We start from the raw sequence: 14034 nt of genomic DNA, 5'->3' as shown, positions 1-14034 counted from the left end.
CGGCGGCGGCGGCGGTGCCGCTGCCAACATGGCCGATCCGCGCCCTCCCCTCCCCGCGCGGCCCCGCCGCCGCCACCCCCGCGGGGCACCGCGGCCCCCCGGCGCGGCCCCGCTCACGGCTCTCCCCTTCCTCCCGCAGCAAAATGTTCATCGGGGGACTGAGCTGGCAGACCACGCAAGGTGAGCGCCGCGGGGCCCCGCACCTGCCGCCGGGGCCGGGGGTGGCGGGGCCGGGGCCGGGGCCGAGCCCGGGGGGGTGCGGCGGGGCTGGGACGGGCCGGGACACCCACGGTGGGCGCTGTGCTTGCAGAGGGCTTGCGGGAGTACTTCAGCCAGTTCGGCGAGGTGAAGGAGTGCCTGGTGATGCGGGACCCGCTGACAAAGAGATCCAGGTGAGAGGCCGGGCCCTCGCCTCCCTTCGCCCCCGCCGCGGCCCGGCCGCCACTTTAACCAACTTTCTCTCTTCTCTCCGCATCCCCTCTCCTGCCTGGGCTGCGGGCCTCAGGGGCTTCGGGTTCGTCACGTTCATGGACCAGGCTGGCGTCGACAAGGTCCTGGCCCAATCCAGACATGAACTGGACTCCAAGACGGTGAGATGACTTCTCTCATCTCAGGGGTGCATTTGCCGGCGGAGCGGCTGTGCTCGGAGCAGCCGTCGATTGCGGTGTTTGATTTCCAGTTAGAGGTTGTAAACTATTGATTCCTGATCCGGATCGATCGTTCCCTTCTCTATCCCACTTGCCGGCGGGTAGCTGAGCTGCCGCCCGAGCACCGGGCTCGCCGTTGACCCGGGGCTGATTCCTGGTGTAGATCTGTGGATCCTGGTGATGGTTTTCCTCCTGCCCATCGGTTGTAAGGCCCCTCTGTGGAGTGACCGTGGCCCTCTCGGAACTGGGACACCTGAACGCGTTTGGGGCGAGGATTTGCCCCGGGGAACGGATGCGGCTGCGTTTGGGGAGAGGGAAGCCGCCCTTTTGCTCCGTGTGCTGCCGAGCACTGCTCCCTCCCCAGGGGTGCTGTTCCCCAGCGCCCAGGCCCTGCTTCCCCGGCCATGGTGGCGTGTGCACCCCCCCTTGGCAGAGGGCCCTCGTGCTGTGCACCCCAGAGACTCTCCTGTGGTTTCCCCAGGCGAAGTTTTTGTAACGGTCATGGAGGTTCAGGACTTTATTGTCTCCGAGTGTGGCCAGTGCCCGCCCATGTGGGCCACCACCGGCCTCTTGGAGCGCCTGCGGCTCCAGCCCTCGCTCTGCAAGTGGGGTCTGATGAGAAGCCTGGCTGGGCCAGCAGAAGGGTTTTGGTGGCTCCCCGGGCTAGTGGAGTATCGTGGTGGGTCCTGCCTTGTGAATCTGTGGTGCCTGGGAGATGTGCAAGCTGTTTGGAGGGGTGGGGGTGAGGTGTCTGAGTGGGAGGTCCCTTCTCTTTAGTTTTAGTGACTTGCCCTCCCCTGAATTCCTTTTCCTTATTGCTGCCCTGGGGTGAAGGTGAGGGTAGGGATGGGGGAGCGGTGGGGGCTGCGATGGGCTGGCACAGTGAGGGGAGATGCTCTGGCTCCGGGCATGGGCTGCCGAGGAGTCCAAATGCACAACTTTATTTCCTGCAGCGCGTGGCTCAGCCGTTCTACCCTTTATCTTGGCAGAGGGAGAGGGCGGGAGAGCGAGACCCTCTTTCTTAGGGTTTACAGCGTGAGTTGCAGCGAGATTTATGTCTGTTCCTGTTTAACTGCCTGGATCGCTCCCTTTGATGTGCACAGGTCCTTCCTCCCCACGGGAGCTCCCGGTTAAACCTACCCCAGCCTTCCTGGCTGAGGCTGGGTCCCCAGGACTCCCAGCCCTCTTCCTTTCAGCAGTGATATAAAGTGAGTTTTGCTTTATGGGAAGGTTACAGCAAAGTCTTTTGAGGAGGGCCCAGGGCTTTCTTTTTTTTCTCTTTTTTTTTTTTTTTACTAGCCTGTGTAAACACAGTGTCTGCTCAGCTAGTCCTGAGTCTGTGGGCACAGACCCATCTTGGAAAGGCCAGTGATGGATGTCTGTTGTAGCACTCACCCTGAGAGTGTTTTGGGGCTAGGAGTGAGGTGAAACACGCTGTCTCCATTTTTCTTCCTGAACCACCACTGGCTGCCTGTGTGAAGCCACTCTGCAGCCCACGGTGTGGCCCACGAGGGTGTGGAGAGATGGGCAGGGCAGGGCAGGGGCGGACGGTGGGCTCTGCAGGAGAACAGAAGGGCCTCATGGCGCAGGGCGCGTGGGGACCAGCCAGCCATTGAAATTCCCTGCTGCATCTGCTCCGCTCGCCCCGCCGGCACGGCATGGAGAGTGGGGGCAATTTTACCAAGGCCTTCCTTTGTTAGGAACTTTGATCCTCTTCCCCCTTCCTTCTTAATTTTGTTTAGCGTGGTTTTCAGCTGTGTCAGATGTTTTGGGGAGTTTTGGCTCACAAGAGGTTGGTCTTGTGGTAGTGCATGAAGCCTCCATATGCCTTTTCCCTGCTGAGCTGAAAGACACTGCCGTGAGTCGTGGGTTAAATGACAGAAACTCATCTGAATCTTAATTTAGAGTTTTATGAAACTTTTCAGGAAAAGGCTGTCCTGTAAGGACAGCCTTCTCTTGAGGCTTGGTGTCTTCTGGCAAGCAGCATTTGATAGACAGTGTCTGCTCAACTTGTTGCTTCATTGTTTTGTGATTCTTCCTACCCTGGAAAGGGTCGTTGGCCTGATTCTTTGGGAAAACCTTGTCCTTTTCAGACTCCTCTTTGTCTGTAAGCTAGATAGGAGCAGGCTACAGGGTTATTTTTGAAAATACTTGGTATGAGAATTGGCTTTACAGTCTCAAGGTGAAAGATTTGCGTGACTTTGTAAAGCTGCAGCTCGCTGCTGCCTTGAGCTGCTTCTTTACAAGCTCTGGGAAGAGCACTTGGCAGTGCTGGGTCTCCCTGTCGTTTCTTTGTTGCCGTTGCTGAGTTTTTGCTGGGTTTGTCTTTTGTGGTGAAGGGAACAATCCGCAGCTCCCAGACAGCACAGACCAGCGGGGCAGAGGTAGTGGTGGAGGTGTGATGAACGAACAAACCCAGTCCTGAGGTCTCCTGGGTCCTTCCCAGCCCTCCCCATGCTTTTGGACACTGATACCAGCTGGGTTAACACAGGAGTTATGTGACCTGAGCCATGAAATGGTGCTATATGTGGCCTGAAGAGCTGTACTGAGGACCTGCTGCCTGCTGGTACACCTGCGACATCAGTGGTATTCCTCATCCCCAAAGCCTTGTGGGGTGAAGGGGAAGTGGCTTGAGCTCAGGTGACTTCCACTCAGTGCAGCCTGATCTGCGGTTTTGTTTTTTTGGATACAATCTGAGCAGTTCTGAATGCTCTCTTACTCTTAGCAGATTTCTATCTAGGTTTGTAAAAAGGATCCATTACGTCAGTGGGTGACACTGAAACACAACTCCTCCAGAGCTATTTGTTTTAACACTAGAAATGAGGGAATAAGGTACCAGTGCTTTTGCTTTAATTAGGAAGGACTCGAGCCACCAAGGAGCAGTCCAGTTTGAGTAACTTGAATCCAGCTCCCTGAACCCGCTCCCCTCCGCATGTTCCCAGGGCTGCGCCCGCAGTCGGGCACCCCGGCCTCCCTCTACCTGCAACAATAGCTGGTTGTGCAGAAGAATTTGTGAAATGACTGCCTGCTCCCTCCAGCCAGGAGGACACGTTATCTCTGCCCAGTTGATCACACTCAGGGTAATGAGAAAATGAGGCTGAGCTTAGCATTGCTGAGTATGAAAGCATCTTATTGGCAGGAGCTGAATGACACTGGCTGAGAAGTAAAAGACAGTAGATTATTGTTTTTGCTTATTATCTGCCATCAACCTCCTGGTCTCCTGCCGTCCCCTGTCCTCAGAATTCGCTGTGGGTGTCTGCACTAGCCAGGAAGCAGTGGGGGTGTGTGTTGTGTGCAGGGAGGGGAGGGCAGGGACTGGACGGTTCCGATGCCCCTGGGAGGCACCAGAGGGTTTGCTAATCTGCTGGCGCTTGGAGCTTGGGGAGGGAGGTTTATTTTTGAGTTTATTTGTGCTCTTCACTTTTGCCTCTGTTTACCTACGTGCTGAGTTTATTTATGTTGTAAGCTGTGAGTCAGGATGGAGGTGGGGAAGGCAGGGAGAGAAGCTGGTGGAAGGGCACAGGGGGGCCAAGCTCCGGGGCTGTGTGACAAGTGAAAGGATGCGGGACGGGAGGGCAGCCAGGCTGGAAAGCTGAACAAAGCAGTGAGAGGAGCTGGAGAAACACAGCTTCCTTTTGGGCTGTTGGAGCTGCTGGGCTGATGGGACAATGCTCTAGGCTGCCTTCCCAGCTGCAGCCTGTCCAAGTGCAGGGATGAGCGAGACCTGCCTTTAGTACAGGTCTTTGTAAGCTGATTTGTAGGTCTGGATCATCCCCGATGTGATGTAACTTTTCAGGAGTTGCTGTAAAAATAGGCTATAAAGAAAGAGGTGGTGGCTGAGGAGGAGAGGAGGCTTTGTGGGTGTTTGGCTTGCAGCTGCATTACTGTTGTCCCAGCTTTCGTGGTGGTGCTGGTGGAGGTGTGAGGCCAGTGCAGACATGGGCTCATCCGTGCTGAGCCCAGCAGAACGCGTGGCACCTGGATGGCGGCGTGGGGCCGGCAGCTCCGGCCGGCAGCAGGTTTACAGGGAAGCTGAACAGGCACAATGGAGGCTCAGCCCGCGGAGGGAGGGAGGGAGGCATCGCGGCTTTGTGTGCGGCGCAGCCTGGGGAGAGGGGCAGCACGTTCCCTGCGGCCGCGGCCTCCGCAGCCCGGGCTCCTCGGGTTAATTCGTGCCATCCTGTCTGCTCTTGTACGGCTTCGCCCTGTGTTTGAAGGGATGAAATGTTGGGCTATTTGTGCACTGCTTCTTCTCTGTCCTATTACTACCCAGATGAACTCTGTACTTGTAGGCAGGGTGAAGGGTAAGAGCAAAAAGGCAAAAGAAAGCACTTTTACCATGAGGCTGGTGATGCAGGGCACCCAGGGGCAGGCCGAGTGGGAGGGTGCAGCCCAGCCTGTTAATCCCAGCATGTGATGGGCTCTCAGTGCGTCTGGCCAGCGCTCAGCCAGAGATGGACCACTGCATGCTGGGACTTGTAGTCTCCCTGGCCTACACCTTACCAAGAGGGAAAGATGTCTGCAGCCAACTCAATTTTATGCACCTCAGGTAGATTCCTTGGGTTTTTAGCAAGGTGCCATGTGGGCAGAGACAGCTGTGCACATGGAGGAAACCCTGTGCCTGTAAATAGGCAGGAAAAGCATGTTCACCTGTTCTTCCCCACATCTCTTTCAGATTGACCCGAAGGTAGCGTTCCCCCGCCGAGCACAGCCCAAGGTAAGCACTGCAGGCAGCCCTTGCACCACAGAGGGTGAGATTTGTGGTGGCCAATCTTGTCCCTCTGTGCAAGGCTGTCAGTGCACACAACAGAGTCACTTGCTGGGGTTTGCTCAGGACTCACCTGGAGCACAGTCCTGGGGGTTTGCGTGGCACTGGAGGAACCAGGAGGCCCCTCGGTTGTACTTTAGGATGCACTAGTTAAAGCTGGTGAACTTAGGGTGAACTTAGTCCTTCCAAGGTTTCAGAAAGTGTTTGCATGTTTCCAGGCCTTAGGAGATACAGAACAGCTCCGTGCTGTGCTGGGATACAGGTTGGAAGAGTGCCGTGTGTGTGCACCTGGGTGTATGAATAGGTATATGGCAGGGAAGGGGAGAAGGATTTCACTTTGTGAAATGGCCTTGTGTGCTTCAGCACTGGAAAAGGCAGAAGGAGTTTAGTGTTGGACATTATCTCTAGGAGGCTCTGGCATTGAAATGTGCAGTGGCAGGAACTTTTTCCAGGTGTGCAGCTAGAAACTTTTAACTGAGGAGCCAGCAGCAGGCTGGAAGCTGCCTTCAGACTTTAGGTCTTCCTTTAACTTGGCTCTTGGATGTGAGTTTTGAAGTTTAGGGTCTCTATTCCAGGTGCTGTCACGGGTGAAAGAGCTGGGGAGAAGCTGTGTCAAGAAGCAGGGAGGGAAGAGGAGACTGGCACTGGGAGGGGAGTAAGGGGTTCAGGCACTGAGAACAATTGGTGAGCAGGTATCCCGAGTAACTGGAGCCAGGAAGCACATGGTAGGAATTGGGTTAATTCCATTAAGCAGTTTGGTGACAGAAGGTGCTTTAGTGTTAGAACGGGCTGCTCTCCAAGCCAGGGAATTGCTGCGGATTAGCCCTATGCTCCTTGGGGTAATTAGGACCATGTGTTCCTCTGAGAGCAGGGGTGTAGCCAAGCAGCTAAGGGGAGGATGCAGCTGGAGAGCCAGTTCAAAGGATGTCGGTGTGCCTCAGCCTGGTAGCCATGGCCCCTCTCAGGGTAGTTAGTTTTCTTCCTTGTCCCAGCTGCATCAGTGACAAGTGACAGAGGAATCTTCCCTTTGCCTTCTTGCAGAGGCAAAAGACATTTAACTGGGAGTTGACTGGGCTCCACTTAAGTGTCTGGGGAATGGGTGTGAAATGAGGCTTGTTGCATTCAGGACTGGATGCTGTGCAGTCTGTGGGCTGGAAGGGTACAGGCTGGAGAGCCTACCTGTGCCAGCAGGCCTCCTGTCTGGGGGCAGAGCAGGCACCTCTGGGGTCACCTGGAGCAAGGTGGCTGTGCAAAGTGGCAAGGCTGGGGAGGGGACAGCTGTGCCCCACGCATTTGGGTGCTGTCACAGTGCCAAGGGAGCAGTGGCGGGTTAGTGAGGGGAGAGGCTGGTAACGTGCTGCCTGATGAGGAGGTGGTGGCTGGGTGCTGGCACGCAGGATGGGGTGGTGTGAAGGGGAGAGCATCAGTCTGGTGTGGGACAGATTTGCCAGTTGTGTTTGTCCAGAGGGCGTTGAGAAGGGGGAAGCTCAGCTGCAGCAAAAGGACCGGTGCTTCCCGGCAGCAGCAGAGGGGAGTTAGTGGCCTTTGGAGTCTCGTTCTCTGCTCGCTCTGGGTTTATTTGGTGAATTCCTGTCCTTCCCTTTTCCAGATGGTGACCCGAACGAAGAAGATATTTGTGGGTGGTCTGTCTGTGAACACTACTGTGGAGGATGTGAAACAATATTTCGAGCAGTTCGGGAAGGTAAGTCTCTTGAGTGGTGTTGGATCAAAGCTGTTCTTTCTGGGGCAAAAGGAGTTTTCTGAACTTCTGTGGGGGCGGGATTAGGAGCTTGTGAGTCTTTTGCAAGGGTTAAGTAGATTGAAGGTCAGTTACAGACGTGGCTGGCTGTAATGTCCTTGTAGGGGCTACTGCCCTGTGGTGATTTGAAACAGAGTTTCTGCTTGTTCCCAGAGTTGCTGGTACCTCGGCTGAGGGGAATGGTTTTCCAGTTTTCCCTATCCAGAAGCCTCTTGTGGCTCACAGATTTGCAGATTGTTGAAACACTGGAGGAAAGTTTGTAACACTCCTAACAGAGTGGCTGCAGCATCTAACCTCTGATTTTGGCCAGTTTCTTGCGATTGGTATTTCAATAATCCTTTATTAAAAATATGTCTTTTGGTCCTGAAACTACTTCTGCTGAGTCTTGGGCAGGTGGTGGTATAAGTTTTGGATATTTAAAGAAAGCTTGGCACTCTGACTGTCCCTTATGTTGATCTGGCTCTTCTGTGGCAGGTAGTGGCTCAGGGGAGGGTGGGCTTCTGTGGCTGGAAGTCACTTGTGCTGTGGTCCATGACATCCAGGTGTGCAAACTGGACCGAATCAGAGGAAGGGGGCTTAGTCTTGGCCTTTCAGCTGCGTCAGGAGGTTGTCAGCATCCTCAGGAGTGATCTCAACACTATTAGACTGAAGGATTCCAATATTTTTAATGGGATTAGGAACTGAAGGGGATGATCGTACCCAAGTGCCCAATGCAGTCACCTCTGTGGCAGGACACTGCAACTGTTTCACTGTTGTTTGGTGGTGTTGTGCAGGGATTTGCTCTTTGGGGCAGGCAGTGTTGGATTCTGTATCTGTTGGGACCTTCCTGCCCAGCTGGGGGGCAAACACAGTTTGGTGGGCAGTAACATGGCTAGAACGCTGCTGACACCATCATGGATATGGAGGGAAGTACCACAGGAACTGCAGTGTGTGGGCATAAAGGCTTTGGTATTAATTTAATTTTCTTTTGAAAGATCCTGCGAAAGGGTGATGTTATGTTAAGGCCTATTAATTGGTGAAAGGAAGGGGAGTTTTGTAACCAATTTTGCCGTATTGTTGAAACTTTTGGGCAGAAAGTTTGGGAGAAGTATTTGCTTAGAACCTTTGTTCAGCTTCTGAAGTCAAATCTGCATGTCCTGGTGTGCAGAGTGGCACTCTGTATTTCTGTTCGGTCCTGAGAGAAAGTGGTCAGATGTCCCCTGTTTGCCAGTTGTTAGCTCTGTGTGCTTTAATTTTCCATTAGAAATAAACAAACTCTATTGCATCCCCAAGAGGTTTTACATCGTGTCATTGAAGGTGCCACCTCTAAAGGTGGTGTGGTGTCTATGTACCTGAAGGTTGTTTGACTTGCAAGTTCTCCTGCCCTGCTGATGGATGTATTTGATAGGACAACAAATCCAACAAAAAAAGGGCACAGTCCCTTTTTAACCTCACAGTGTCCCTGTTAATGTGAAGCAGAAGCATGTCATGTGGCACTCGGTTCGCAGGCACTTAGAGCTGCTCTGCTCTGAGCAGTCCTTCCCAGTTCTTTTGGGGTGTTGTGCTGTTACGTTCCTCTTGTTTAATGGTCATGTGCTGAGAGGTGTCCTGACGTCAGAGACTGGCAAGAACGGGTTGTGTCAGATTGTTTTCTGGACTGGGCAGAAGGGAGAGCTCTGCACAGCTCGGTGCGATTCATACCAGCATCCCGGACGACATCCTGTGCTCCCAGTGTGCAGCTGGACTCCTGGCTCAGGGGAGTTTCCGTGGGGAGAGGTCAGGGCTGGACAGATTGACTTGCAGCTTTTGAGGCAGTTTTCTGACTCATCTGTTCACTTCAGCTGAGAGACTCCTCAGAGCTCCTGTGTAAAGCATCGGTCCTGGCCTGGAACCATCTTCCAGAATAAGCCTCAAATAATTCACCCAAGGCCAGGAGAACTGTTTCCTGAGATTCTCTCCAGTAGATAGCTTGGTCTGCCTGAGGGGCAGGATCAGTGGGAAAGTGTGTTTTAGAGGAAAGCCTCTGTGGCCTTCAACTCTGGGATTCTGAGCTCTGGATACGCTCTGATGGTTTGTAGGGCTAAGAAAGGCCTGTTGTGTTCAGCTTCAGATGTGACTCATGGAGAATGTGATTTTGATACACAGGCTCTGTTGGTGGCTGTTTTGGACCTTCCAGGTTTCAGAGGTCTCCCAGGTTCCCTTCTTTAGAGGTGCTCTGGGCAGCTGACTCTGTGATTTTCATCTCAATTTATGGCATCTTTAAGTGAAAGGTACTGAAGTTTCAGTCGTGTTATCCTCATCTTAGAAAATATTTTTTCAGACAGACTTTCCAGGTCATTCAGGTCCAGTATTACTTCTGGAGCTGGATTGGGACTGTGTGAAAAAGAATTGTTAAGGATGTCCTTTAAAGCATTTCCTTGGAGGACTTACCCTCTGAGGAAAGTGCTTTGTAACTGTTTACTCTTCTTCCAAGTGGCCCCACAGTTTTCTAGGACCTGGCAGGAGAAGAACTGTTCTTCTTTTCTCCTGCTTGTCCAGGAGAGGCATGGGAACACTTAGGATCTAGAGAGGAGAGAGCAGGGAGCACCACGTTATCCTGTCTTGCTTCCTCAAGCTCAGGGTACCAGGTTCCCGGGGGTAATTTTTAGTCAGTCTTGGAGAATCCAGTGGGAAGCTCAGTTTGGGTCTCAGCTTCAGGGAGAGATCATCCTCTGCTTCTGAGGGCAGGGGAGTCCAGGCTGCTGAATAGGTTTTGCATGAAGGTTATCTTCTAGGTAACCCTCAGGCCACAAGCCTAAGTGTGTGTTAGATTTGCCACCACTTAAGGCCTTTAAATTAGATAGATACCTTTGAAAAATACGTTTTAGCCCAGACAGAAAGCATGCACATGCTGAAGGAATTATAGGAGGAAGTGCTATGGCCTGCAGAACAGATGAGGTCAAATTAGATTATCATAATGTTCTCTCCAGTCCAAATCCGTGAACTGCAGCTCTCAAGTCTACCAAGGTAGCTCATGTTGGTGCATCTTGGGTCAGAAGCAACACACCTCTTATGTCCATTAGCAGGAAAAAAAAATGGGGGTTTAGTTGGGCTGCAGAGGAAATGGTTTTCTGGTTCATAAAACAAAATTCCCAAGTCTGACTTTTCTATTTTGGCATTTCCGCTCGCTCTCCTATTTTTGTTTTGTTTTGTTTTGTTTTCTTTCCTTGCTGTCTCTAAAACCTTCTCTCAGCTTTGTAAAATGGAAGTGGCAAAAGAAGGATGGAAATGTGTGAAGAGGAAATCCATGAGTATTACTTAGGGATAAAGGAAGAAAGGGAGAGGCTGGCACCCCAATTCTTCATATCAAAATACTTGGTTTTAACAGGCACAAAAGGTGAAGCTTCAAAGAGGATCCCAAATACAGTGTGAGCTTCTCTGCTTCAAAGAGGGATTGCTTCATTTTTTTTTTCTCTTCCAAAACTGTGACTAAAAAATATGGGCTGCTGTTTTCCTGAAGGAGAAAATACAAAGGTTTTTTTTTTTTTTTTAATACAGTGAGAGAGACTGAGAAGGGATCTCAAGCTGGCTTTGGTTTGTCAGGTGCAGCTGCTGGGGCTTTGTACGTGGTGGGATCTCTAGGAAACACTTCTCTGGTTCCAAAACTCAAATCTCTCTGAGATGCAAGCTCAGGCCATGCACATGCTTTCTAAAGGAGATTATTTTTTCAACTGTAGGACAGAAGTCCTGGAAAGACTTCCATTCACAGCATGTGTAGCTAAGTGTCTTGGCTTAAGTTGGATGGTGTTGGAGATCTCTAGACAGCACAAGGAAGTATTTCAACAGCCTCTCTAGATTCAGGCTACCACCCTCACTGAAACCTGAAACAGAAAGAGAGGAGGAAGGTACCTTGCACTACCACCTCAGGCACAGCTAGTCCTCTGTCTAGTTCAACATGTGTGAGAATGCCAGAGGAGTTCAAGTCACAGCTTCCTCCTTTTCTACTTCAACCTGTGGGAACATGTTCTGTATTATTTTTGGGGAGGAAAAGGGGTTGTCCGTCGGAATAATTTCTTGGACTGTTGGGTCTCTGATCTTGTAAACAAGGTTATTTGTGTGAAATCAAAACTGAAAGAATGCAGTTCATCTTTCTATTTCAAGAGTTGATGTGATGAAGTTTTGTGGTAGAGAAAGTCATATAAATTTCAAGATAGGAGGAGGCTAAGAACAAATAAGGTCTTTTGTCATGGAACTTATCTATACTGTGAAATCTTTGCTGCAGGATGTTGTTGCTGAAATTTGCATAGGCTCCAAAATGATTGGGCAGATTCCTGGAAGGTTTTTAAATACACAGACACCCCTTTGATTTCAGGAAATGCTGGGATCACAAATAGCTTGGAAGATGATGGAGTATTCTGGGGTCCATGGTAATATCTTTGCTTTGTCTTTATGTTCTTCCAAAGTCTTCTGTAGCTGGTTGATATCTTGGGAGCTGTTGGGCAAGGCAGAGCCCTGCTCTAACTTGGTGAAGCCAGTCTTTTGTTTGTCGTTAGAAGAGAAGTTGATCCTTCCAGAAACTAGAAGTTCAGAGGTCCTGGAAGAAACAGGGGTCTGGACCCAAATCAGGTGTTTGAACTCACGGTTTTGTTGTGTGCTTTTGCATTTCGTGAAGCAGCAGTGCAGGAAATAACATTCACAATGACGTCTTTGCATGACTCACTAATCAGTTGTGGCACCAAGGGTGCTTGGAAAGCGCTTCAACCCAATCTGCATCTCCTTGGGCCTGCAGGTGATCTGCGTATGTGGATGAGTCGGTCATGGGGGCTCAGCCTCTCTGTGTGGCAGCTCGTGCTCAGAGAGAGATCTGCTCTCTAAAAATACCCTGGAAGCAAACGAGAAAAAAGATCTGCTGAGGTCTGAGGAGGGTTATGACCTTTGGGCTGCCATCTAATACTGCGTCCAAATTCTGGACCCTTTGCCTGAGAGGTTCTGGGAAATCACTCTGGTACTGTCCCGACAAGAGAAAACCACAGTATCCAAGGGTCTGAATCTGATGAGGCTTTGTGTGTCTGTCACAAATACATATTCATGTGCACATGCCAGAGGAATGGTGTGGTTGACTTGGGTATGTGAAATGAGTTTTCCGGCTGACTAATGGGAGAACCTTCAGATACTGATGGGGAATGTCTGTAATGGAAGACTTGTTTCTGTGCTTATGGTGGACATGATTTCCCTCACTTTGGATCGGGAGAATGTTAATTAATTAATCCTTAATCTGCCGCTCTCTGGAAATTTCAGGGATCAAAGCTACTTGTCAACCTGCTGTGGATTTCCAAACTGGATTTTGGATTTTCTTCCACAGATCAGAGGGCAATTTATGCAAATTCTCACGCATAACATGGTTGCAGTGAACAGATGGGGAGGGGAGGAGAAGGGGAATCTGATCACCCCTCTTGCGGCAGGAGGCAGTTTGGCCTGTGGTAACAATGCCTCTGGAACAAAGGGTTCTCTGTGCTCCGCATCTGGTAGGCACACAGCCAAAAACACTGTAGCAGCAATGGTCATTCGGGTCTTCTGGGGTTCATCTGATATTTGCCAGGTGCCCCTGTGGGAGTGGGCAGGAACACCTGGACAGGCTGTGCTGCTCACCTGTGGCATACGGAGCAGGCTCTGTTCCCTTGGACGAGTCTCATTCCCAGAGTTTTGAGAGCGGGTCTGCAGAGTGGGGTGAGGAGGGTCCTTGTGGTGCCGTGTGGGTGCAGCAGACCTGCTCCCTGGATCCAGGCTCTGTCCCTCCATCCTTCTCCCTGGAATCGGCCTGGCAGCTGGGAGAACCTTGCAGAGTTGCTAATGCCCCCTCTTGACAGGATGGGCAAGTGGTTTCTAGATAGTTTATTTTATATTTCTAGGTAGTTTGGTTTTTATTTTCCATATTGAAGCTGTGTCAGCAGTTATTATTCTTCTGCCTGACTTTTCTACAAATATGTTGTCGTGGTTCCTTCTAGGACCAGCCCAGCCATTTTTGTTTGCTGTTCAGGTGGAAGGTGCCCATCTCTTCAAACCCTTTGCTTGAATATTTTCAACTTTCAAGATCTACCCTTTTGAAAGTGCATCCAACATTTCTCATAGAACTTGTGTTGAAATTATTATTTTCTTACATCTGCATGAGACTGCCATTTGCAGACACGTGGGACTGAAACAGGAAGATTGAAAGATGTTAGAATGGGATTAAACCTTTAAAAAAACCCCCAGGCCTTTTGGCCAAGGCTGGACGGATCATTTACCATTATGGCATCTTTAAGTGAGAGGTGCTGAAGTTTCAGTCGTGTTATCCTCATCTTAGAAAATATTTTTTCAGACAGACTTTCCAAGTCATTTGGGTTCAGTATTACTTCTGGAATTGGATTGGGACTGTGTGAAAAGGAATTGCTAAGGATGTCCTTTTAAAGCATTTCTTTGGAGGACTTACCCTCCGAAGAAAGGGCTTTGTGACTCTGTTCACTCTTCTTCCAAGTGGCCCCACAGTTTTCTAGGATCTGGCAGGAGAAAAATCACTCCTCTTTCCTCCTGCTTGTCCTGGGGAGGCACGGGAACACTTAGGATCTAGAGAGGAGAGAGCAAGGAGCAACATGTTCCCCTGTCCTGACTCCTCAGCCTCAAAGTACCAGGTTCCCAGGAGTTATCATTTACAAGAGCACACAGTGACAGGGGAATGGCTTCGGGCTGAGAGGAGGTTTAGATTGGAGATTAGCAGGAAGTCCTAATGCTGTGAGGGTGGCGAGGCCCTGGCACAGTTTTGCCCAGAGAAGCCGTGGCTGTCTCATCCCTGGAGAAACATCCAAGGCCAGGTTGGGTAGGGCTTGGAGCAACCTGAGTTCTGACAGGTTGGTGACTCGTGTCCG

The 14034-nt window shown here is 51.1% G+C and overlaps 1 protein-coding gene across 4 annotated transcripts in view; it reads left to right on the top strand.

The window, feature by feature from the left end:
* The window catches only part of MSI1 (musashi RNA binding protein 1), a 74771-nt gene that overhangs the window by 44979 nt on the left and 15758 nt on the right, over positions 1-14034 (top strand). For all 4 annotated transcript variants that reach the window (XM_027661525.1, XR_003530646.1, XM_027661527.1 and 1 more), the window contains 5 exons: positions 140-180; positions 311-392; positions 506-590; positions 5323-5364; positions 7025-7117. In XM_027661525.1, coding sequence (XP_027517326.1) covers positions 144-180; positions 311-392; positions 506-590; positions 5323-5364; positions 7025-7117 — 339 coding nt within the window. In that variant the 5' untranslated portion in view covers positions 140-143. Of the gene's footprint in view, positions 1-139; positions 181-310; positions 393-505; positions 591-5322; positions 5365-7024; positions 7118-14034 lie in introns of those variants that run through there.

This window comes from Corapipo altera, unplaced genomic scaffold (genome assembly GCF_003945725.1).
Source record: "Corapipo altera isolate COAL_440 unplaced genomic scaffold, ASM394572v1 150, whole genome shotgun sequence".
Lineage (NCBI taxonomy): Eukaryota > Metazoa > Chordata > Aves > Passeriformes > Pipridae > Corapipo > Corapipo altera.
This window is presented reverse-complemented; position numbering and strand designations above follow the sequence as displayed.